Below are 23,896 nucleotides of genomic sequence, written 5' to 3'. Positions count from 1 at the left end.
AGGATGTTTCTTTCTTGGATTTTCTACTTTTTTTATTCGTTGATGGGATGTGGGCATCGCCGGCTGTGCCAGCATTTATTGTCCATCCCTAATTGCCCTTGAGGGGGCAGTTCGGAATGCAACCACATTGCTGTGGGTCAGGAGTCACATGTAGGCCAGACCGGGTAAGGACGGCAGATTTCCATCCCCAAAGGACATTAGTGAACCAGGTGGGTTTTTATGACAATCGACAATGGTTTCACGAGTATCATTAGACTTTTAATTCCGAATTTTTTAAAATTGAATTCAAATTTCACCATCTGCAGTGGTGGGATTAGACCTCGGGTCCCCACAGCATTACTCTGGGGCTATGGTTCACCACCACCGCCTCCCCATATAGTTGGTTATTTTTTTCTAATATTGCATTATGTGTTGATATTGTGTATTATGTTTGTTAAAATGAAACATTTTTATTGAGTCTGCACTGCCAATGCGAGATCAGGAATCCGTAAGTAACAGGCTGCTTTTTACATCTGAGATCTGGGGCAAGGTCAGTGTCTAGAATCAGGGAATCTCCACAGTGCAGAAGGGGCCATTCGGCCCATCGCTCCTTCGAAAGCGCATGTCACCCAGTTCCACTACCCCATCTACCCCACCCCACCTCCCCCCCACTCCCATTCCCACAACAGTTCACTCTGTCCCTATTGAAGCAGTCAGAGATTGGGTAGAATGAAGTGGAAACGTCCTCCTGCTGCAATTATACCTGAACTGGAAATGACAGACACAACTGGACATTATTCCATTCTCTCGCACCAACAGTCCTCAGCTGATACAGCACAAAGCAGCTGGAGGACAGGGAACAAGGTGATGGGTTAGAATGAGTGGCACTAACATCACCTACCTGGCAGTAAATAAGCTTTCAGTAGATCGCTGTGAAGAAATTGAAGGACTTTTCAGTGATGCTGAAAAATGGAGATAATATAATCAGAAATATCTGAATATAACACATTTGTTAAGTGACAAAATATTTTCCTTTCCCAGGATTCTGCATATATATATTTATATATATTAGATATTGTGCGTTACAGAGTGCAGTCAAGATGAAAAGTAGTTTCTCCGGGGAATAGACAGTTATTCTAACACAGAATTGTGAGGATAATATCACTGTCATTTTTCTCATGTGCTGGAAAACAGGCTGGTGGGGGTGTGAATGTTGTAATTGGGATAAGAGGCAGAGACTGCAAGGGTGCAAAACAACAGTAAGAAATGGTTTTGATGTTAATGAACCAAGAGGCACTTCAGTAGGAATTTACACAAAACAAAAGAAGATGGGTGGCACAGTGGTTAGCACTGCTGCCTCACAGCGCCAGGGACCCGGGTTCAATTCCCGGCTTGGGTCACTGTCTGTGCGGAGTCTGCACGTTCTCCCCGTGTGTGCGTGGGTTTCCTCCGGGTGCTACGGTTTTCTCCCACAGTCCAAACACGTGCAGGTTAGGTGGATTGGCCATGATAAATTGCCCTTAGTGACCAAAAAGGTTAGGAGGGGTTATTGGGTTACGGGGTGGGTCGATGCAGACTCGATGGGCCGAATGGCCTCCTTCTGCACTGTATGTTCTATGTCTACGTGGGTTTCCTCCGGGTGCTCCGGTTTCCTCCCACAGTCCAAAGATGTGCAGGTTAGGTGGATTGGCTGTGATAAATTGCCCTTAGTGTCTAAAAAGGTTAGGTGTGGTTACTGGGTTACGGGGATAGGGTGGAGGCGTGTGCTTACGTAGGGTGCTCTTTCCAAGGGCCGGTGCAGATTCGATAGGCCGAATGGCCTCCTTCTGCACAGTAAATTCTATGGTTCTATGATCCCAAGTGTAGTTTTGAAATGTAGTTCTAGTTCAAAGGTGATGTACACAGGTTGTAAAAATTTTAACTACCTGAGGCAAAGGCAGGTAGAATTAACCTTTTAAAATATAAGAGCTTCACTAAAGAAATAAATTGTATCAGGTCTGTGAAGAATACTTCTGAGAGACTAGATTAAACAATAGAGGATAGAGAGGTCAACAGAGGGAAGAAAAACACTGAGGGAATCACTGAAGTCCGTGTGAGGCGGTAGTTACCTTGACCTGCCATAAAACAGCGTGGACAGGGCCGGGCCTGGAAAACTAGTTACTGTCAGCCTCAGAGGAGAGGCTGAACAAACGAGCACCACGTGGAATAATTACTGGGATTCTATAGATTTGATGTGGAGATGCTGGGTTTGGACTGGGGTGAGCACAGTAAGAAGTCTCACAACACCAGGTTAAAGTCCAACAGGTTTGTTTCAAATCACTAGCTTTCGGAGCACTGCTCCTTGATCAGGTAAATGATTCACCTGAGGAAGGAGCAGCGCTCCGAAAGCTAGTGTTTGAAACAAACCTGTTGGATTTTAACCTGGTGTTGTAAGACTTCTTACTCTATAGATTTGAAAATTTTTAAGGATTCTAGCCAAGCAGAAATTGAAAGGTTAGCTTGGAGTATAGTTTAAGATCTTATTGAGCTGTTTTAAAGTACGATCAACTGCGTGAAGTCATTCTTCTGTTATGGTGTTTTTACTTTCTTTATTTTCTAAAAACGTTTAATATAAAATCATCTCAATCGGTTGAAGATGGAATTTTCCTGATTTGAGAACACTCCTCATTATATACAAATTCCAAAAAACGTTTTGGCAGCTATTTCAAATTTCCCTTTGGGGTTTGGGCAGCTCAGCATTTATCATCAGCCGTGTTATCAGAAAAGATATTGTCAATTCGAGATTCAGACCCATTTTACTCTGCTTTTCCAAACATTGGTTCAAATGAAACTTCCACATGACGATATTCATTAGAGATCAGAATATGAAATTTAAGAACTAGATTTCTCCATTATCTTATTGCTCATATTAACAAAAAAAGCTGCTGATGCCTAGTTACTGAATCACATAACCAAGTTGCCATGGAGAAAAACAATAGGAAAAGGGGCCTTCAATAAGTCCGGTTGGTAGGTCCCTGGGTTCAAGCAGTTTAGCTTTTAGGTTTAAAGACAAGCAGGTTACAGAAGAGAAAACAGAGTTCATTTGACATTTTGTGTGTTGGTTAAAGAGTTTAAAACACTTCTTAACTGAAGGACTCCAAATAGTGAACTGGGCTTCTGATATAGCTTGTCTGAGGAGAGATTTTTAGATGCAAAATTCCAGAGTTGAAGGATATTAGAACCAGAGTGTTCTTACCCAAAGTGGCTACTCTGAAGATGCCTGTGATGGACTGCAGCCATAGGACAGCATGAGATTTGAATGGATAAATAAGTGGAAGGCTCAAGAAATCTCAAGTCTTACAGGATTCTTCTAAGCAATACTCATACCAAATGTCTAATCTTTTTTTTAAATTTAGAGTACCCAATTATTTTTCCCAATTGAGGGGCAATTCAGCGTGGCCAATCCACCTCCCCTGCACATCTTTGGGTTGTGAAGGTGAGACCCACGCAAACACGGGGAGAATGTGCAAACTCCACACGGACCGTGACCCAGAGCCGGGATCAATCCATGGTCCTCAGCCTTGTGAGGCAGCAGTGCTAACCACTGTGTCGCCGTGTGGCTCAATCTTCCAATTTTTGAGAAATATCTTATCTGAGTTTATTGGGGGTGGGCGGAGAAGGAAATGCAATTTTAAAAAATCAGTTTCAATTTAAGTAACTGAGTTTATTGCAAATTTTATGGGTGGGATTCTCCGTTGCCCGACGGCGGAATCATCTTCAGCGATTGGGCTCTGACGCTGAAATTGGGGCCGGAACCCATTTGACACCGGTTAGCCAGGCTCCGCCCCCAATGGGCTGAGTTCCCGAACTCGCAGGTCACAATGTGGTCTCACAAACCATAAACCCGGTGTGGCGGCTGCGGACTGTGTCCAGCGCTGCCGCAGTCGGCCGGGATCCGTGCCCCTGGCTGGAGGGGCTTCTACAAGGGCTGGGGGTCTGGTGGGTGGTGGCCAGGGGGTGGCCAGGGGTGGGCTGTGGGGTCACAGATGGCGTGTTGTGTCCGTGCACGGCCAGTGCCATGTTGTATGGCGCAACCGCTGCAGGTCATCATTGTGCGCATGCGCAGCCTGGGACCCGGCCATTCCCGGGCCATTTTGGCGTGGGAAGCGGGAGTTTCACTCACCGGTGCTAGTCCCTCACCGGTCCCGGAATCGGTGAGGGTCTCTCACTGATTTTTTGCTTGTAAAAGACCAAATGTGCTCCGCTGACACCGGCTCTTAGCCGCTGAAACGGAGAATCCAGCCCAATATATTTACTATAACCGACTATTAAAGACTGGGCTGGGCCAAGGGAGTATCTCTTTAAGGGAGTTGCCCCCAAAGTCCATCAGAGGGTGAAATCCCCCCTGACAATGCAAAACTTGCTTACCTCACCCCCATCAGAGCCCCCCCCCCCCCCAACTGCCCCCGCACCAGAGACCCCCAAATTAGAGAGACCCCTGTCTGGAAATTAACAGCAATGTTTGTAAACATCAAGCTCTGATTGACAGCTGCTGGACCACATCAAAGAGAGTTAAGTACTTTTTTTTAGTTTCATACCTGTCAACTTATTAAAATCACTCAAGCATGACATGAGATGAGTGGAACAAGGCTGGCAGCTGGGGGGGGGGGGGGGGGCGGGTGGAGGGGGGGAGGTTCTGAAGCAGTCAATCACTGCCTAATAAAATCAATATCACAGAGAAATGAATGAATGGCTTGCAGGTCTGAGGGGAGTTTAAACCCAGATGCCTGGTTTACTCTTTCCAGGAATTGACAGGTGCTGCTACCTGTGCCTGAGCCAGCAGGTGTATTGCCCAGTGAGTGTTAAAGCAATGTTCCTTTTTCACTGCCTCTGTCTGGATTGCTCTCCAACTTTTACACAGGGGTCTGTCTTTTGGAGGTCTCTTGTGGGGGTGTCTTTAATTAACAGAATCACAGAATAATACAGTACAGGAGAGCCCATTTGGCCCATCGAGTCTGTTCTGGCACATGAAAAATACCTGACCTGTCTACCCAATCCCATTTGCCAGAACTTGAATGTTGTGACGGCCAAGTGCTCATCCAGATACTTTTTAAAGGATGTGAGGCAACCCGCCTCTACCCCCCTCCCAGACAGCGTGTTCCAGACCCTCACCACCCTCCCAGGCAGCGCGTTCCAGACCCTCACCACCCTCCCAGGCAGTGCGTTCCAGACCCTCACCCCCCTCCCAGGCAGCGCATTCCAGACCCTCACCACCCTCCCAGGCAGTGCGTTCCAGACCCTCACCACCCTCCCAGACAGCGCGTCCCAGACCCTCACCACCCTCCCAGACAGTGCGTCCCAGACCGTCACCACCCTCCCAGGCAGCGCGTCCCAGACCCTCACCCCCCTCCCAGGCAGCGCGTTCCAGACCCTCCCCCCCCTCCCAGGCAGCACGTTCCAGACCCTCACCCCCCTCCCAGGCCGCGCGTCCCAGACCCTCACCACCCTCCCAGACAGCGCGTTCCAGACCCTCACCACCCTCCCAGGCAGTGCGTTCCAGACCCTCACCCCCCTCCCAGGCCGCGCGTCCCAGACCCTCACCCCCCTCCCAGGCAGCGCGTTCCAGACCCTCACCACCCTCCCAGACAGCGCGTTCCAGACCCTCACCCCCCTCCCAGGCAGTGCGTTCCAGACCCTCACCACCCTCCCAGGCAGTGCGTTCCAGACCCTCACCCCCCTCCCAGGCCGCGCGTCCCAGACCCTCACCCCCCTCCCAGGCAGCGCGTTCCAGACCCTCACCCCCCTCCCAGGCAGCACGTTCCAGACCCTCACCACCCTCCCAGGCAGCGCGTTCCAGACCCTCACCGCCCTCCCAGGCAGCGCGTTCCAGACCCTCACCACCCTCCCAGGCAGTGCGTTCCAGACCCTCACCACCCTCCCAGGCAGTGCGTTCCAGACCCTCACCACCCTCCCAGACAGCGCGTTCCAGACCCTCACCACCCTCCCAGACAGCGCGTTCCAGACCCTCACCACCCTCCCAGGCAGTGCGTTCCAGACCCTCACCACCCTCCCAGACAGCGCGTTCCAGACCCTCACCACCCTCCCAGGCAGCGCGTTCCAGACCCTCACCACCCTCCCAGGCAGTGCGTCCCAGACCCTCACCACCCTCCCAGGCAGCGCGTTCCAGACCCTCACCACCCTCCCAGGCAGCGCGTTCCAGACCCTCACCACCCTCCCAGGCAGCGCGTTCCAGACCCTCACCCCCCTCCCAGGCAGCGCGTTCCAGACCCTCACCACCCTCCCAGGCAGCGCGTTCCAGACCCTCACCGCCCTCCCAGGCAGCGCGTTCCAGACCCTCACCACCCTCCCAGGCAGCACGTTCCAGACCCTCACCACCCTCCCAGGCAGCACGTTCCAGACCCTCACCACCCTCCCAGGCAGCGCGTTCCAGACCCTCACCGCCCTCCCAGGCAGTGCGTTCCAGACCCTCACCATTCTCTGGGTAAAAATGTTTATCCTCAAATCCCTCCTAAACCTCAAAACCTTGGGCCAGAATTCTCCAGCCGTTGGGATTTGCCATTCCCACAGGCAGTGCACCCCCTGCCCACCCGGGTTTCCCGGTGGTGTGGGGGGACTTCAATGGGAATCCCATTGACACACGGCAGGAGCAGAGAATTGTGCGCCAGCGAACGCTGCGGTCGAGAGATACGCAGCCGGGGGGAGTGGAGAATCCCGCCCTGTGGAAGGAAAACCAACTTCTAACCTGTCTCTAAGTTATTTCAAACTGGGACAAACATTCCAGTAAAAATGAAGCTGAGTGGAATATCTGACATGGGCCTGGGCACCAGAAACATCAAAGATCAGCCTGCACACTCCCCCCTGAAAATCTCTCCTCACTAACATCTGGGGAACTGTGTTAACATTGGGAGAGTTGTTACACAGACGATGTATTTAAATTCACCTCATCATATCTTACAATGTCCCAGACACCACTGTCACCATCCGGGGGGAAGTCTTGGCCCACCAACAGGACAGACCCACCAGAGGTGGAGACACAGTTTGGACATTGGACTGGGACCCAGCTGGGTCCTGGGATCCAGCAGACCTCTGACTGCTGTCCGCTCAGGATGTTCCTGCCTCCACCTGATGTGCATCAGCAACTGGGTGATGCTCACCACATTGTGCCCTAGAAACCTGAGCACTATGTTCGCCCAGCGAGGTGTGTGTCTTTGTGCTGTTGGAGGTTGGGGATGACGCCTCGATGGTGGCATCCTTGGAGCTCTCCTCTGAGGTGTTCAGTCCCCCTGCAGGCTCCCCGCAGACCCGCGGAACGCCCCCCCCTCCCCCGAATGCGGCGGCGCTGGACACAGTCCGCAACCGCCACGCCATCGGAACCTCTGCCCCTCGGGGGCGGAGCATCGGAGGGAGGGCCTCAGGTGATGTCCTGAGCCTGTCCCAACGGTGTGCAGCGTACTCAGCAATTACCCCGTTTTTGAGGGGGTGGAGCCTCCGAAAAACAATGCCGCCCCCCGATTTCGGCATAAAACCGGATTCTCCGGCCAATTTTGAACCCAATTTCATCGTCGGCAATCGGAGAATCCCGCCCATTATTAGAATCTGAGAAATATCCCACAAATAGTCAGGATGTATTCACTAAAGAATATCCAGATCCTTACCTTCAGTGAAGCTGGACCTCTCCCACCCTGAGCAGGATGGGGTGCTGAGAGGAGATTGATTATTATCCTCCATTGCTGAAAAATATACAAACATTTTAGTACAAGAGAAAATATTCAAAAACTGTAATCAAAAGACATGTGTGGTCTTGACATCAGTGTATGTAGTCAGTGAAAAGCTACAGAAGCCAGAATTCTCCAGCTTTAATCCATGGGCTGAATTCTCCGCCGCTCAATGCCAGTAGCCACGTTCTCGATGGGGTGGACAATGCAGCCAACGTCTGCCTGGAAAGGGGGCCTGGAACCACTGGAAAGAAGCCACGAAACGTCGGATGCCATGAGAACCAGGCGGAGCACTGCTACCGTTCTCTGATATTGCTGAATGAATGGTGATGTGCGGGCAGTTTCCTACTGTGTGCGAAAGGTCACCCTAAAGCTGCGAGTATTAAAATAAATTGGGTGTAGCCCATGTTTCGAACACAAACACTCCAGAGAAGCTGTTTAAATTTGTTCTCCAGTTTCCTGTTTGAATTTCCAACAAACTAGACAGCAGGACCTACAAATATAACAACTTGTCCATTGGATTTTCAAGGCTTCATATTCAGATTTCTGATTTGTTTTTCTCTGCTCATTGCATTAAGTATTACATTTTACGCCAGCGTTCTGACTGTCCCCATCGAGAGAATTAGCCAGAGTTGTGATCGGCAGTTAAACCTTTTGGATAACAATGTAGTAATCCCGCTCCTGAAAAATGCAGCATTGCTTCCAGGCACAGAGCTTTGTCAATGTTACAAAAGGGTCAGTTTTCCAGCAGGGAAATATCCAAAAAACATCAAGGTTACATCTGCAATCCATCCAGAAACTCGTGTGGTGATTTGGAAGCGATTTTATTTGGCAATCTATCAATGGTGACTACTTATTGAGATCACTACCTTGCTCTCATGTTTTACTAGTTTGAGTGCACTACTATGGAAATTAAGATAATTTGCTGCTAACTAATGACTTTTATCAAAATATACTGATGCATTTTGTACAGCCGGAGCCAAAGCAGTTTTAATTTGTTAAGTGACTGCCTTAAATCCCTCAGAAAAAGCTGTGATTTACTGCTTTGTGACAGAATTCAGACTGCAGTTGGTTAAATAACCCACCCATATATGTAAAAAATAAAACGTAAAAAAGAATGCAATATATCATTTATATGTGTATTCTACATATATTCTAATTAATAATAACATAATTACAACGAGGGCTGGAGGGCCTGTACTGCACTGTAATGTTCTAACATTCCGTTACAATGAGGGGCAAAGGGCCTGTACTGCGCTGTAATGTTCTAACATTCCGTTACAACGAGGGGCGAAGGGCCTGCACTGCGCTGTAATGTTCTAACATTCCGTTACAACGAGGGCCGAAGGGCCTGTACTGCGCTGTAATGTTCTAACATTCCGTTACAACGAGGGCCAAAGGGCCTGTACTGCGTTGTAATGTTCTAACATTCCGTTACAACGAGGGCCAAAGGGCCTGCACTGCGCTGTAATGTTCTAACATTCCGTTACAAAACACACGTCAGACATTTGAACCACCAAATGCCTAAACTGCCAAAAGTGACTGAATATTCCTCTCAATTTCCCGAAGCTACTTGATGTTTATTGTGGTAACTTGAGACCGCAAAAGGGGTAGTCAGATGTGATTTTTAAAAGAAGGAACTTCCTTTTATAAATAAATTATAAAGTTTGACAATAACAGGAATAATAATAATAATAATCGCTTATTATCACAAGTAGGCTTTCATGAAGTTACTGTGAAAAGCCCCTAGTCACCACATTCCGGCACCTGTTCGGGGAGGCTGGTACGGGAATTGAACCCGCGCTGCTGGCATTATTCTGCATTACAAGCCAGCTGTTTAGCCCACTGTGCTAAACCAGCACCTCAGCAGAACAGTAATAACTATGAAAGCAGGAGCTCCAGCAAAACAGGTCACCCTCTTACAGACTGAAAAAATCCAACTAAACTCGCACATGCTCAGAACCCTCAACAGACACCGGTAAAATAATTACGTAGGAGCTTATAAGAACACTCTATATGTAACACTTCTCCCGCCCCTTAAATTTCAAACACCCATCTGGACAGAAATACAACAAAAATGAAGTCTTGACTCTACCAACGTCTGTCAGGAGCTTTTGCAATTGTATTGCGACCTACACAAGACCATTGCTGCATCTTGGAACGATGGATCTGGAATCATAGGTGAGGAGGTAGATTGAGAATCTGAACATGAACATTCCTCTTCCAATCCCCCATCAGAGCCTGGAAACACAGAAACCATTTGCTGGTGAATGCCCCAGCAGCATTACCCCCTTCCCTGTTATCTGTAACGGGCGCTGACTCTGAATCGTTTCCTGACTGAGTCATAACGTAACTGAATATAGTCTTGCTGTCTGCGAAAAACTCTTCCATGTTGCAATCTCACGATTTGTGATAGTGGACCATTTTGGTTTAAGATTATTCCCAGTCACCACCTCTGGTTACTACCAAAGTTCCTAATGGTAACCTGATCATCCGGTTTGAGTGCCTCACTTTGGTGGGATAGTCGTGTCCCTCCTTCTGCTTCTCTTGTCCCCTGCTCACTTTTTCTCCGAGATCTGGGTGAAGCCGATTCAGATGAGACTTCTGCTTTCTACCAAACAACAATTCTGCTGGAGAGAGCCGGATTCTGTACTGTACTCAAAATATCACCTACAATGCTCTTCAATCCTGCCTTCAGAGTTTGAACAGCTCGCTCTGTCAAACCATTCTAAGCCAGATTAAAATGGGCAGTAGGCACATGGCGTATACGGTAGCACAGTGGTTAGCACTGTTGCTTCACAGCACCAGGGTCCCAGGTTCGATTCCCGGCTTGGGTCACTGTCTGTGTGGAGTTTGCATGTTCTCCCCGTGTCTGCGTGGGTTTCCTCCGGGTGCTCCGGTTTCCTCCCACAAGTCCCGAAAGATGTGGGCCGGGATTCTCCCCCAACCGGCGGGGCGGGCTGTACCGGTGCCAAAGAGCGGCGTGAACCACTCCGGCGTCGGGCCGCACTTCCGGGGCTAGGCCGGCGCCGGTGGGATTGGTGCCACGCCAACCGGCGCGGAAGGGCCTCTGACAGCCAGTGTGAGTTGGTGCATACGCGGGAGCGCCAGCGTGTTCTGGCGCATGTGCAGGGGGTTTGTTCTCCACGCCGGCCATGGTGGAACTTTACAGAGGCCGGCGCGGAGGAAAGAGTGCCCCCACGGCACAGGCCCGCCCGCAGATCGGTGGGCCCTGATCGCGGGCCAGGCCACCGTGGGGGCCCCCTGGGGCCAGATCCCCCTATGCCCCCCCCCCGAGGACTCCGCTAACCGCCCTCAGAGCCAGGTCTCGCCGGTATGCACATTGTGTATTTCACGCCAGCGGGACCGGCCGCTCGGCCCATCGGGGCCCGGAGAATCGCCAGGGGGGCCACTGCCAACGGCCCTCGACCGGCGCAACGTGATCCCCGCCCCCGCCAAAAAAAAGCGACGCCGGAGAATTCGGCAGCTGCCGTCGGAACGGCAGGAATCACGCCGCCCCCGGTGATTCTCCGACCCGACGGGGTGGTCGAAGAAACCCGCCCGTGCTGTTTGGTGAATTGGACATTCTGAATTCTCCCTCTATGTACCCGAACAGGCGCCGGAATGTGGTGACTAGGGGATTTTCACAGGAACTTTGTTTTTTCTGCAGTGGTTGTATGGCTGGAGGACAGTACAGAGAGGGGCAGGGGTGGGGCCATGGAAGGATTTGAAAATAAGTACAAGAGTTTTAAAATTGAGACATGGTTGAACTAGGAACCAATGTATGTCAGTGACCAAGATTGTGTTGGATAATTTGGACTGGGTACAAATTAGAATATAGACAGCAGAGTTTGGAAGTTTATGGAGAGTAGAACATGATAGCTAGCCATGTGTGCTCTGCCCAAAGACAGATCATTGGCTTATTGTCTGCTGGTGCTTCACCTTGACCATTTTCATTAGTGATGGGTTGTCTTACCTTCCATTCTTGGGGCAGGGCCCAAGTCTACCTCAGGCACAATACAACGCAAACGTGTGTGACTCAGCTGGTCAACTGATATAATCAGTCCCCAAGAGCACTGTGCCCTGAGCAAAACCTAACACATAAACTGATGGGTTCAAGTTGATAGTTTCTGTTGAAAGAACTACTTTGCCACTTTTAGATTCAGCCGAGTCTAGCAATGGAAAATACAAGTTAAAAGTAATCCTATATTGGTCAAATTCAATTTTGTTTGTTCTGGAAATAATTTCCACCAGGTGTGAGCTCAGTCGATGGAATTTGGCAATGTGAGCTCAAATTGTGTTAGAAATGTATAATAGTAAATTAATATCGAAGAAATCTTGACACAGTGCCATTTAGTGGTCACATCAATTGTTTTTATTGTTGTCGCTAACAGAGATGCTTATTTGTTCGGCTTTAATGATTTGCATAGCAATTACAGTATGAATCATTAGATTAATGAAGCTTTAGACTGTACATTATTGTCCAATCATATCACCAGCTAATATGATCTGTAATGATAAGGCAAGTCCATTAATTGGATTTCTCCAAAGCTGCCAATGCAGGACAATGAGAAAAGAGTAGCCATTCTTCAGCCAGACTATCATTTACTTTGTCACATTTCTTAATTCCCTATTGGCTGCTGGTTTACGGACCGCTTCACTCTGCATCTACACTCAACAGGTCAAAATATGCACTTACCCATGAGGATTGCTCTCATCTCAAAGATGCATAAATCTAATTTACTCAAAGTAAAGTCATGTAGCTTTTAAGTCACATGTGACTTAATTCAAGTAAAACGCCATCCGTAACAATAAACATTGATTTTAAAAATCTAAATGATCAGAACTATAAAATAATCTAAAATTCAGACATTGCTCCAATTCAATATTCTGGCAAATTCTCTTTCCTACAGACATGAGCCTCCCCCTCTGGATATCTGTTTGGGCATCTGGCTTAATGATTAATCACCTGTGAGATTGTCCAGTCCAGCAATACATTCAAATAACTGGATCCGTTTTCCATGTTCTTTAAACACGTTCATTCATTCGTCACAAAACTTTGGAGACGGTTCATTAAAATGTTTTTTTAATTGAGCAGGACAACTGGAGGGGGTGAACTCATGATGAAATTTCCAGTAATATGTCCAGAGGTGTCACCCTCTGGATAGTCCAGACACCCTCCTCTCTACATCTCACATTCCAAAGACACCCAGCAGTTTCTTCAGGAGCAAGTGCTGATCCAGGTCAGCCATCCTCCCAATCAAGAGCCAGATCTCTCTCTGATAGCAGGAAATTGACCAGGGATCTCTTTCTGGTGGTACAAGTCACCGAGTTTCCTCTTGTTTGTTCACAGAATGCAGGGACCGCTGGCAAAGTTAGCAATTATTACTGATCCTAATTGCCCTGGAGAAGGTGCTTGTGAACCATCTTCTTCAATACAATGAAGTAGCTTGTTGGGTAATTTGGGAGACAGCCAAGAGTGAATCACATTGCTAATGGGTCTGGAGTCACATGTGGGTAAGAATGACAGACTCCCTTCCCCAAAAGACATTAATGAACAAGATGACTTTTTATGACAACCCAATAGTTTTATAATCACCATTACTGAGACTAGTTTTGAAGTTATATCTCAGGAATATTAGAGGCCTCTGGGTCCAGCAACATTATCACTACATTACCATTCGCCCAAATGGTGGGGAGAGGCTGCAATTGCTCATGTGGTGAAAGTCCCTCGAGTTAGCAGCAGTGACCAAGTGGTTCATAGGGAGACACCTGGACAAGTCAAAGTCCAAATGGAACTGTTGCCAAGTCAGAGCATGAATGTTGCCAGTTTGTTCTGTGACAGGAACTCCAAATGATGCAATCTGGTCAATTTTAAATTGTTTTACATTTCACAGAGAGTCCGTTTTTCTGTGAATTGTTTGTCAATTTATATACGGTTAGTCACAGGGGTACTTTAAACTGGGTTATAGGACCATGCACATTTACATAATAAGAGTTTGTCACTTTTAAGATAATAGCATCATTATGTGTTCAGTCAAAATTTCCAATATTTTAAAATAAAATTACTTCAAAGTTTTACTGATTAATCTACACTATTATTCATTTGTCATCATTATGTATAAAATTTCATCCTAAATAATTTGAAACACATATAAAACTTTGGAAATTAAATTCTCAGCACTTCCAGAAACAACTCGCAGTCCAATGCTGAGTTATAGGCTGCCTTTTTGCAGCTGTTTTACTCAGTATTTGAGTTAGAAAGTGGAGTGGAGGACATCCCGAAAGAATCCCTCCCAGTTTACAACTTTCCCTTTAAAATAAGCTCCTTACATCAACGGGATAGAATCAAATTATCCTCATCAAACACTTATACCGAACATTGATGTTAAACCAAATCTTAAATATAAACTTACCACTCCCGTTAAAAACTAAGCCTAAGATAAATCCTAAAACTAAATCTCAAGCAAAACATAACCCTCAAACTAACCCTAAAATCTATCTTAAATCTGACATTAACTCTTATTCCAATATCACATGAAATCATATCACTAATTCTAAATTTAATCCTAACACTAATCTGAACATGACCTTGACTTGAACCTTAAGTCTAATACAAGCACAATGAGGTTGAGGAGGTGAAGGAATGCGGAGGGATCAGGGAGGCATGGGGAGAGGTCAGGAATGGAGTAGAATGGTATTGGGCATAGCCATGGTTAATGCGAGATTGGGAAATGATACTGCCCACAATGTGATGTAAAGAGATACATGGGGCAAAATTCTCCGGAAACGGCGCGATGTCTGCCGACTGGCGCCCAAAACGGCGCAAATCAGATGGGCATCGCGCCGCCCCAAAGGTGCGGAATGCTCCGCATCTTTGGGGGCCGAGCCCCAACCTTGAGGGGCTAGGTCGGCGCCGGACGAATTTCCGCCCCGCCAGCTGGCGGAAAAGGCCTTTGGTGCCCCACCAGCTGGCGCGGAAATGACATCTCCGGGCAGCGCATGCGCGGGAGCGTCAGCGGCCGCTGACGGCATTCCCACGCATGCGCATTGGAGGGAGTCTCTTCCACCTCCGCCATGGTGGAGACCGTGGCGAAGGCGGAAGGAAAAGAGTGCCCCCACGGCACAGGCCCGCCCGCGGATCAGTGGGCCCTGATCGCGGGCCAGGCCACCATGGGGGGACCCCCCGGGGCCAGATCGCCCCGCGCTCCCCCCAGGACCCCGGAGCCCGCCCGCGCCGCCTTGTCCCTCCGGTAAGGTAGGTGGTTTAATTTACGCCGGTAGGACAGGCATTTTAGTGGCGGGACTTCGGCCCATTCGGCCCGGAGAATCGCGCGGGGGGGCCCGCCAACCGGCGCGGCGCGATTCCCGCCCCCACTGAATCAGAGACTTCGGCAACCGGCGGGGGCAGGATTCACGCCAGCCCCCGGCGATTCTCCGACACGGCGGGAGGTCGGAGAATCTCACCCATGATATGAGACTCGAGTGAGTTGGAGACCTGTGTAGAAGCAAGCATGGGTCTAACACATTTCTTGGGCTCTGTCCTGTATATATGTACATAGTTACACATTATTAATAAACAGCTAATGTTCAACCATACAAGACTCAGAACTCCTTTGTGAGAAATTCTGAACATAAAACATACAGCAGGGAGGCAGTTTGGGGAAGAGCAGGTCTACCGCTTTAACTTAGTTTTTTGCTTTCTAACTTATCTTCTTATTTTGGCATGATGTCTTACTTGGTTTTATAATGCTCCTGAGAAATGCCTTGTTAAATATAAAAATACTTTTGCACAGCGGGAAGATCACAGAGGGATTTGAAAACAAGGCTGAGAATTTTAAAATCAGGGGGCGCGATTCTCCACTCCCGCGCCGGTTGGGAGAATCGCCTGGGCCGCCAAAATTTCCGGGGACGCCGGTCCGACGCCCTCCCGCGATTCTTCCAAGCGGCGGGAACGGCCCGGTCGGGTTCCGCGGGCCGCAGGCCGGAGAATCGCTGGAGACACCCAAAATGGCGATTCTCCGGCACCCCCGCTATTCTCAGGCCCGGATGGGCCGAGCGGCCAGGCCAAAACGGCGGGTTCCCCCCCCCTTCCGGCGCCGTCCACACCTGGTCGCTGCCGTCGGGAACTGCGCGGGAACGCTGGGGGGGCGGCCTGCGGGGGGGGGGATCCTGCACCGGGGGGGCCTCAAATGTGGGGTGACCCGCGATCGGTGCCCACCGATCATCGGGCCGTCCTCTCTGAAGGAGGACCTCCTTCCTTCCGCGGCCCCGCAAGATCCGTCCGCCATCTTCTTGCGGGGCGGACCCGGAGAGGACGGCAACCACGCATGCGCGGGTGACGCCAGTTATGCGGCGCTGGCCGTGTCATCAATGCGGCGCCGCCTTTACACGGGCGACAAGGCCTGGCGTGTGTTGATGACGCGGCCCCGATCCTGGCCCATTGTCAGGGCCTGAATCGGTCGGGATCGGGGCCGTTTCACGACGTCGTGAACCTCGACGGCGTTCACGACGGCGCGGCCCCTTCGGCGCGGGGTGGAGAATCGCGCCCCTGGTGTTGCTTGAACAGAATCCAATCTAGGTCAGCGAGCACGAGGCTGATAGGAGGAATGGGGCCTGGAGGTAGGGAGGAGCTAAAATGGGCCTCACTGGGCAGAGGGGCAATTTAGCGTGGCCAATCCACCTAACCTGCACATTTCTGGGTTGTGGAGGTGAAACCCACGCAGACACGGGGAGAATGTGCAAATTCCACACGGACAGTGACCCAGAGCCGGGATCGAACCTGGGAGGTTGTTTCCACTGGCGAGTGAAAGCAGAACTAGGGGGCATAGCCTCAAAATAAGGGGAAGTAGATTTAGGACTGAGCTTAGAAGGAACTTCTTCACCCAAAGGGTTGTGAATCTATGGAATTTCTTGCCCAGTGAAGCAGTTGAGGCTCCTTCATTAAATGTTTTTAAGATAAAGATGGATAGTTTTTTGAAGAATAAAGGGATTAAGGGTTATGGTGTTCGGGCCAGAAAGTGGAGCTGAGTCCACAAAAGATCAGCCATGATCTCATTGAATGGCGGAGCAGGCTCGAGGGGCCAGATGGCCTACTCCTGTTCCTAGTTCTTATGTTCTTATGTTTCCTACAGCTCAGCCAGCTTTGAATCCACCTCATCAAGTTCCCCTGTATCCCATGTGCATTTGCCATCTTAATAAGTCTCCCATGTTGGATTTTGCAAAGGCTTTGCTGAAAACCATGTGAACTACATCAACTGCACTACCCTCATCTACACATCTGGTCAAATGCTCAAAAAATCCAATCAAATTTGTCAGACATGACCTCCCTCTGACAAAGCCATGCTGACTATTCCTGATCAAACCTTGCCTCTCCAAGTGGAGATAGATTCTCTCCTTCAGAATCTTCTCCAGTAGTTTCCCTGCCACAGACGTGAGACTCACTTGTCTGTAGTTCCCTGGCTTGTCTCTACAAACTTTCTCAAATAGTGGGACACATTAGCTATTCTCCAGTCCTCTGGCACCTCCCTTTCAACTTTCTAATTTGGACCAAATATAGGAGGCGGGATTCTCTGATCCTGAGGCTAAGTGTTGACGGCATCACCAGGGGTCCTGGAGCAGCTATTCTGAGCCCTACAGGAGGCCAGGACGGCACTGGAGTGACCCACACCGCTCCAGCTGCCGATACCGGCGTCAAATGTGCGCCGCGGGTCTGCGCATGCGCGCTGCGACCGGCGCGAACTCGCGGTAGCTTCCTTCTCCACGACGGCCCCGACGCAACATGGCGCAGGGCTACAGGGGCCGGCGTGGAGCAAAAGAGGCCCCCAGCCCGAGAGGCCGGCCCGCCGATCAGTAGGCACCGATCATGGGCCAGGCCACAGCGGAGGCCCCCCGGGGTCAGACCCTCCCTCCCCCCACACCAGGCCGCCCCCGGATGCTTGCACGCCGAGGTCCCACCGGGTAAGACCACACGTGGACGGTGCCCGCGGGACTCGGAATTTCTTTGCGGCCACTCGGCCCATCTCGGGTGGAGAGTCGTCAGGGGGGGGCCACGCAGAGCGGCCCCCGACCGGAGCCGCGCCAACCACGCCAGAACCAATGGCGCCGATTCTCTGCTTACCAGAGAATCGGCGGACCGACGTCGCGGCGGCGATTCTCCGACCCGGCCTGGGTGAGGGAATCCCGCCCAAGATTCTGGATGAGATATTAAACCGAGTTGCTATGGAAACACACTTTTACAAGCATTTTGAAATCTGGGACTCTGGATTTGATTGCTCCAAGATCTTCCCATCATTTGGCTGAACACGGATCTCTCCCACTCTCACCACCGGCCATCGGTGCGATGGAAGGATTGGCGGGTCGGTAACTGCCTGTTGGACCACATTGTGAACCTTGGTCTTCAAAGCCTGGAGTGGGACTTGAAGCTGGAGCTTCTCGCTGAGAGGCAGGGACACTAACACAGTGACACTACACTGTGACACTACACACTGTGACACTAACACACTGAGACACTACACACTGTGACACTAACACACTGTGACACTAACACACTGTGACACTACACACTGTGACACTAACACACTGAGACACTACACACTGTGACACTAACACACTGAGACACTAACACACTGAGACACTAACACACTGAGACACTACACACTGTGACACTAACACACTGAGACACTACACACTGTGACACTATACACTGTGACACTAACACACTGAGACACTACACACTGTGACACTAACACACTGAGACACTACACACTGTGACACTATACACTGTGACACTACACGGTGACACTACACACTGTGACACTAACACACTGTGACACTAACACACTGTGACACTACACACTGTGACACTAACACACTGTGACACTACACACTGTGACACTAACACACTGTGACACTACACACTGTGACACTACACACTGTGACACTAACACACCGTGACACTACACACTGTGACACTAACACACTGTGACACTACACACTGTGACACTATACACTGTGACACTATACACTGTGACACTACACGGTGACACTACACACTGTGACACTAACACACTGTGACACTACACACTGTGACACTACACTGTGACACTAACACATTGTGACACTACACACTGTGACACTACACACTGTGACACTAACACACTGTGACACTACACACTGTGACATTAACACACTGTGACACTACACACTGTGACACTAACACACTGTGGCACTACACACTGTGACACGAACACACTGTGACACTACACGCTGTGACACTAACACACTGTGACACTACACACTGTGACACTACACACTGTGACACTAACACACTGTGGCACTACAGACTGTGACACTACACACTGTGACACTAACACACTGTGACACTACACAATGTGACACTACACTGTGACACTACACACTGTGACACTAACACACTGTGACACTACAAACTGTGACACTACACACTGACACTAACACACTGTGACACTACACACTGTGACACTACACTGTGACACTAACACACTGTGACACTACACACTGTGACACTAACACACTGTGACACTACACACTGTGACACTACACACTGTGACACTAACACACTGTGACAGTACACACTGTGACACTAACACACTGAGACACTACACATTGTGACACTACATGCTGTGACACTACACGCTGTGACACTACACACTGTGACACTAACACACTGTGACACTAACACACTGTGACACTACACGCTGTGACACTAACACGCTGTGACACTAAACGCTGTGACATAACACGCTGTGACACTACACATTGTAACACTACACACTGTGACACTACACACTGTGACACTACACGCTGTGACACTACACACTGTTACACTACACGCTGTGACACTAACACACTGTGACACTACATGCTGTGACACTACACACTGTGACACTACACACTGACACTACACGCTGTGACACTACACACTGACACTAACACACTGTGACACTAACACACAGTGGCACTAACACGCTGTAACACTACACACTGTAACACAAACACACTTTGACACTACACACTGACACTAACACACTGTGACACTACACACTGTGACACTACATGCTGTGACACTACACACTGTTACACTACACGCTGTGACACTAACACACTGACACTACATGCTGTGACACTACACACTGTGACACTACACACTGACACTACACGCTGTGACACTAACACACTGTGACACTAACACACTGTGACACTAACACACAGTGGCACTAACACGCTGTAACACTACACACTGTAACACAAACACACTTTGACACTACACACTGTGACACTAACACACTGTGACACTACACACTGTGACACTACACTGTGACACAAACACACTTTGACACTACACACTGTGACACTACACACTGTGACACTACACACTGACACTACACGCTGTGACACTACACACTGTGACACTAACACACTGTGACACTAACACACAGTGGCACTAACACGCTGTAACACTACACACTGTAACACAAACACACTTTGACACAAACACACTTTGACACTACACACTGTGACACTAACACACTGACACTAACACTCTTCACAACCTCTTACAACACCAAAAGTACCTACCATTGGCTGTGAAACATCTGGGACATTCGGAGGTTGTGAAACACAGTCTCTGGGAGCAAATTAACTACCGTCTACATGCCCAGCGGGAAAAGCCAGAATCATGATTCGCGCTGGCGTGAATCAGTTTGTCATCGAGCGAACCCACTCCCAATGTTCTGGATCGCGCCCAAACATGACACGCATATTATTAACCCCAATTTGCATTAATTTCCATCACATTAGCGAGGCTGGAGTTGAACGCAATGGCTTCCAGGGAATTAACCAGGTCCCAGCGAGAAATTACATGGGCGTTATTCAGTATACCTTTCATAAAAATGTGAAGCTGGTACAACAGCTGCTGAGGGGAAGTGAAGAGGCGAAGAGCCATTTCCATTATCCCGCACGTCTGGAGGACCATTGAGGCAGTCATCCTTGTCTGCTTCTCAGAAGATAACCCTTCGTCCATCAGCTTCTCCACCCCCCACCAACATTCCTCTCCTTCCCTCCCCAATCCCCTCCTTCCTTCCACCACCACCCCTTCCCCCGACTACCCTGTTACACCCTCGTATTTGTCTGCAACCCCCCCCCCCCCAAACCAACCTCTCAACCTCACCCCTGATCGAACTTGGACCTATGTTGTGGTGGCTGTAGGAGTCCTGCAGGGCGATGCTGTCAACATGGACTGGGGGAGGCACGGCGCGGGAGGGGTGCAGCGTGGAGGCGGGGGGGGGACACAGGGTGGGACAGGCACGGCGCGGGGGGGGGTGCAGCGCGGGGGTGGGTCCGCGGGGGGTTGAGAGGTGAGGGGAACTGAAGACGTCTTGTTCATGCCACAGCCTTCATCAATTGGCTTTGACGCTTTCATGAGTTCCCCTTGGCATGACGCAGGATTGGAAGGCCTAACAGAATTTTGGCAAGCTGCTGTTTTAATGAATATTCATGAGGTGGAAATAGCATTGTGCCACCTTCCAGCGGGAAGAGTGATCCGCCATTGGGAAAATTGTAAGGGGATTTGAAGCCAGCGAGTTTCCAGCATTCTGCCCATTGACTGTAAAGTAGTTTGGAACAGTCTGAGGCTATTAAATGTCGTGGAAACCTGCAAGCCTGCCTTTCTCTCTCACCCAACTTCTCAAGGCCAGTTCACCAGTGGGGTAATATTTATCCCCATTATGGGGCGATTGGCCCAGAGGGACACATGACTTGTGTAACCAATCAGGGACCAGGGTGGGGGATTACCCAGCAAGCCCGGATTTCTGTATCAGTTCGGTCCTGGAAGCTGATTGGCTGCCACGAGGCTGCGAGCCTCTGCAATGCGGTTATATGTAAATAAATGTGGCAGTTATTATTTACTTAACTGGTGAACGGGAAATATTACATTGGCAACGAGGATAAAAGAAAAAAGAAGTGCAAGATAGTGATTATTAAATAACTGAAGTTTAGTTTGAGTTGAAAAGTAGAAGAGCTTTTACAGATTTGCCCTTAATCAGACAGAATGATCCTTTTGTTGCGTCTGTGGAGATGGGACGCAATACATTGAACATTTGGGCTACTTTTACAGGTCAACAAAATAGAGGAGGAAGGGATGACAAAGGCAATGAAAGAAAGCTAGAGCAAAATATAAGAAAGGTTAACAAAGGCTTTGGTAAACATATACAAGGTAAGAGAGTAGCTAAAGTGAATTGAGGTCCCTTGGAGGATGAGACCAGGAAGTCAATTGTGGGGAACAAATAAATGGCGGAGACGCTAAATCAATATTGTGCCTCAGTTTTCACTAGCACCATCCCAATAATAACAGGTAATGCAGAGCTAATAGGAAGGGAGGAACTTAGAAAAATCAGCATCAATAGGGATAGTACAGAGCAAACTATTGGGATTGAAGACAGACAAGTCCCCAGGGCCTGATGGCCTACATCTTAGAGTCTTAAAGGAGGTGACAGCGGAGATAGTGGATCCATTAGTTATAATATTCCAAAATTTCCTGGATGCGGGAAAGGTTCCAGTGGACTAGAAAAATGCTAATATAGTACCCTAATTCAAAAAGGGAGGGAGGCAGAAAGTAGACCAGTTATCTCAATGTCTATTAAGGAAGTAATAACAGGACATTTAGAAAGTCAAAACGCAATCCATCAGAGTCAGCATGGTTTTACGAAGGGTAAATCATGTTTGACTAATTTGCTGGAGTTTTTCGAAGATGTAACAAGCAAAGTGGATAATGGGGACCCTGTAGATGTAGTATATGAATGAAAATTGCTTATTGTCACAAGTAGGCTTCAATGAAGTTACTGTGAAACGCCCCTAGTCACCACATTCCGACGCCTGTTTGTGTACACAGAGGGAGAATTCAGAATGTCCAAATGACCTAACAGCACGTCTTTCGGGACTTGTGGGAGAAAACCGGAGCACCCGGAGGAGACTCAAGCATACATGGGGAGAACGTGCAGACGCCGGACTGACAGTGACCCAAGCGGGAATCGAACCTGGGACCCTGGAGCTGTGAAGCAACTGTGCTAACCACTGTGCTACCGTTCTGCCCAGACTAAAATAGTAATCAGTTTTGTAACACCAGATTAAAGTCCAACAGGTTTGTTTTGAATTACCTCTGCAAGACGTGCCAGATCATCGACATGGGTACCACCATTTCACATGAGAACACCACCCACCAGGTACGCAGTACATACTCGTGTGAATCAGCCAATGCTGTCTACCTCATTTGCTGCAGGAAAGGATGTCCCAAAGCGTGGTACATTGGCAAGACCATGCAGACACTACGACAACGGATGAACGGACATCGCGCGACAGTCGCCAGGCAGGAATGTTCCCTTCGGGCAGCATGATGGTGCAGTGGTTAGCACTGCAGTCTCACAGCGCCGAGGGCCCAGGTTCAATCCCAGCTGTGGGTCACTGTCCGTGTGCAGTTTGCACATTCTTCTCATGTCTGCGTGGGTTTCGCCTCCACAGCCCAAAGATGTGCAGGGTAGGTGGATTGAACACGCTAAATTGCCCCTTAATTGGAAAAAATTAATTGGGTACACTTAATTTTTTTTTAAAAGGAATGTTCCCTTCCAGTCGGGGAACACTTCAGCAGTCAAGGGCATTCAGCCTCTGATCTCCGGGTAAGCGTTCTCCAAGGCGGCCTTCAGGACGCGCGACAACGCAGAATCGCTGAGCAGAAACTTATAGCCAAGTTCTGCACACATGAGTGCGGCCTCAACCGAGACCTTGGATTCATGTCGCATTACATTCATCCCCCACCATCTGGCCTGCGAAATCCTACCAACTATCCTGACTTGAGACAATTCACACCTCTTTAACCTGTGATTATCCCTCTGCCCAGTTGCTCCGTCTGCACCTGTAGACTTAATCACCTGCAAAGACTTGCATTCAAAGGATCGTATTGCATCTTCGACTTTGTCTATATATATGTTTCTGGAACAGACCTCTTCATTCACCTGAGGAAGGAGCAGCGCTCCGAAAGCTAGTGACGTGGAAACAAACCTGTTGGACTTTAACCTGGTGTTGTAAGACTTCTTACTGTGCTCACCCCAGTCCAATGCCGGCATCTCCACATCAGAATAAAATAAGTGGGGTAGTAAGTTGCAATAAAG

At 49.2% G+C, this 23,896-nt stretch overlaps 1 protein-coding gene across 2 annotated transcripts in view; it reads right to left on the bottom strand.

Moving 5' to 3' along the window:
- vwa5b1 (von Willebrand factor A domain containing 5B1) overlaps window positions 1–23,896 on the bottom strand; it is a 273,838-nt gene that overhangs the window by 37,106 nt on the left and 212,836 nt on the right. For both annotated transcript variants that reach the window (XM_072477742.1, XM_072477743.1), the window contains 2 exons: window positions 7,635–7,709; window positions 881–941 (listed from right to left, as the gene is read on the bottom strand). In XM_072477742.1, coding sequence (XP_072333843.1) covers window positions 881–941; window positions 7,635–7,709 — 136 coding nt within the window. The remainder of the gene's footprint in view (window positions 1–880; window positions 942–7,634; window positions 7,710–23,896) is intronic.

This window comes from Scyliorhinus torazame, chromosome 16, assembly GCF_047496885.1.
Source record: "Scyliorhinus torazame isolate Kashiwa2021f chromosome 16, sScyTor2.1, whole genome shotgun sequence".
NCBI classification, from domain to species: domain Eukaryota; kingdom Metazoa; phylum Chordata; class Chondrichthyes; order Carcharhiniformes; family Scyliorhinidae; genus Scyliorhinus; species Scyliorhinus torazame.
Note: the sequence above shows the minus strand (reverse complement) of the source record. Positions and strands in the feature narration are given on the sequence as shown.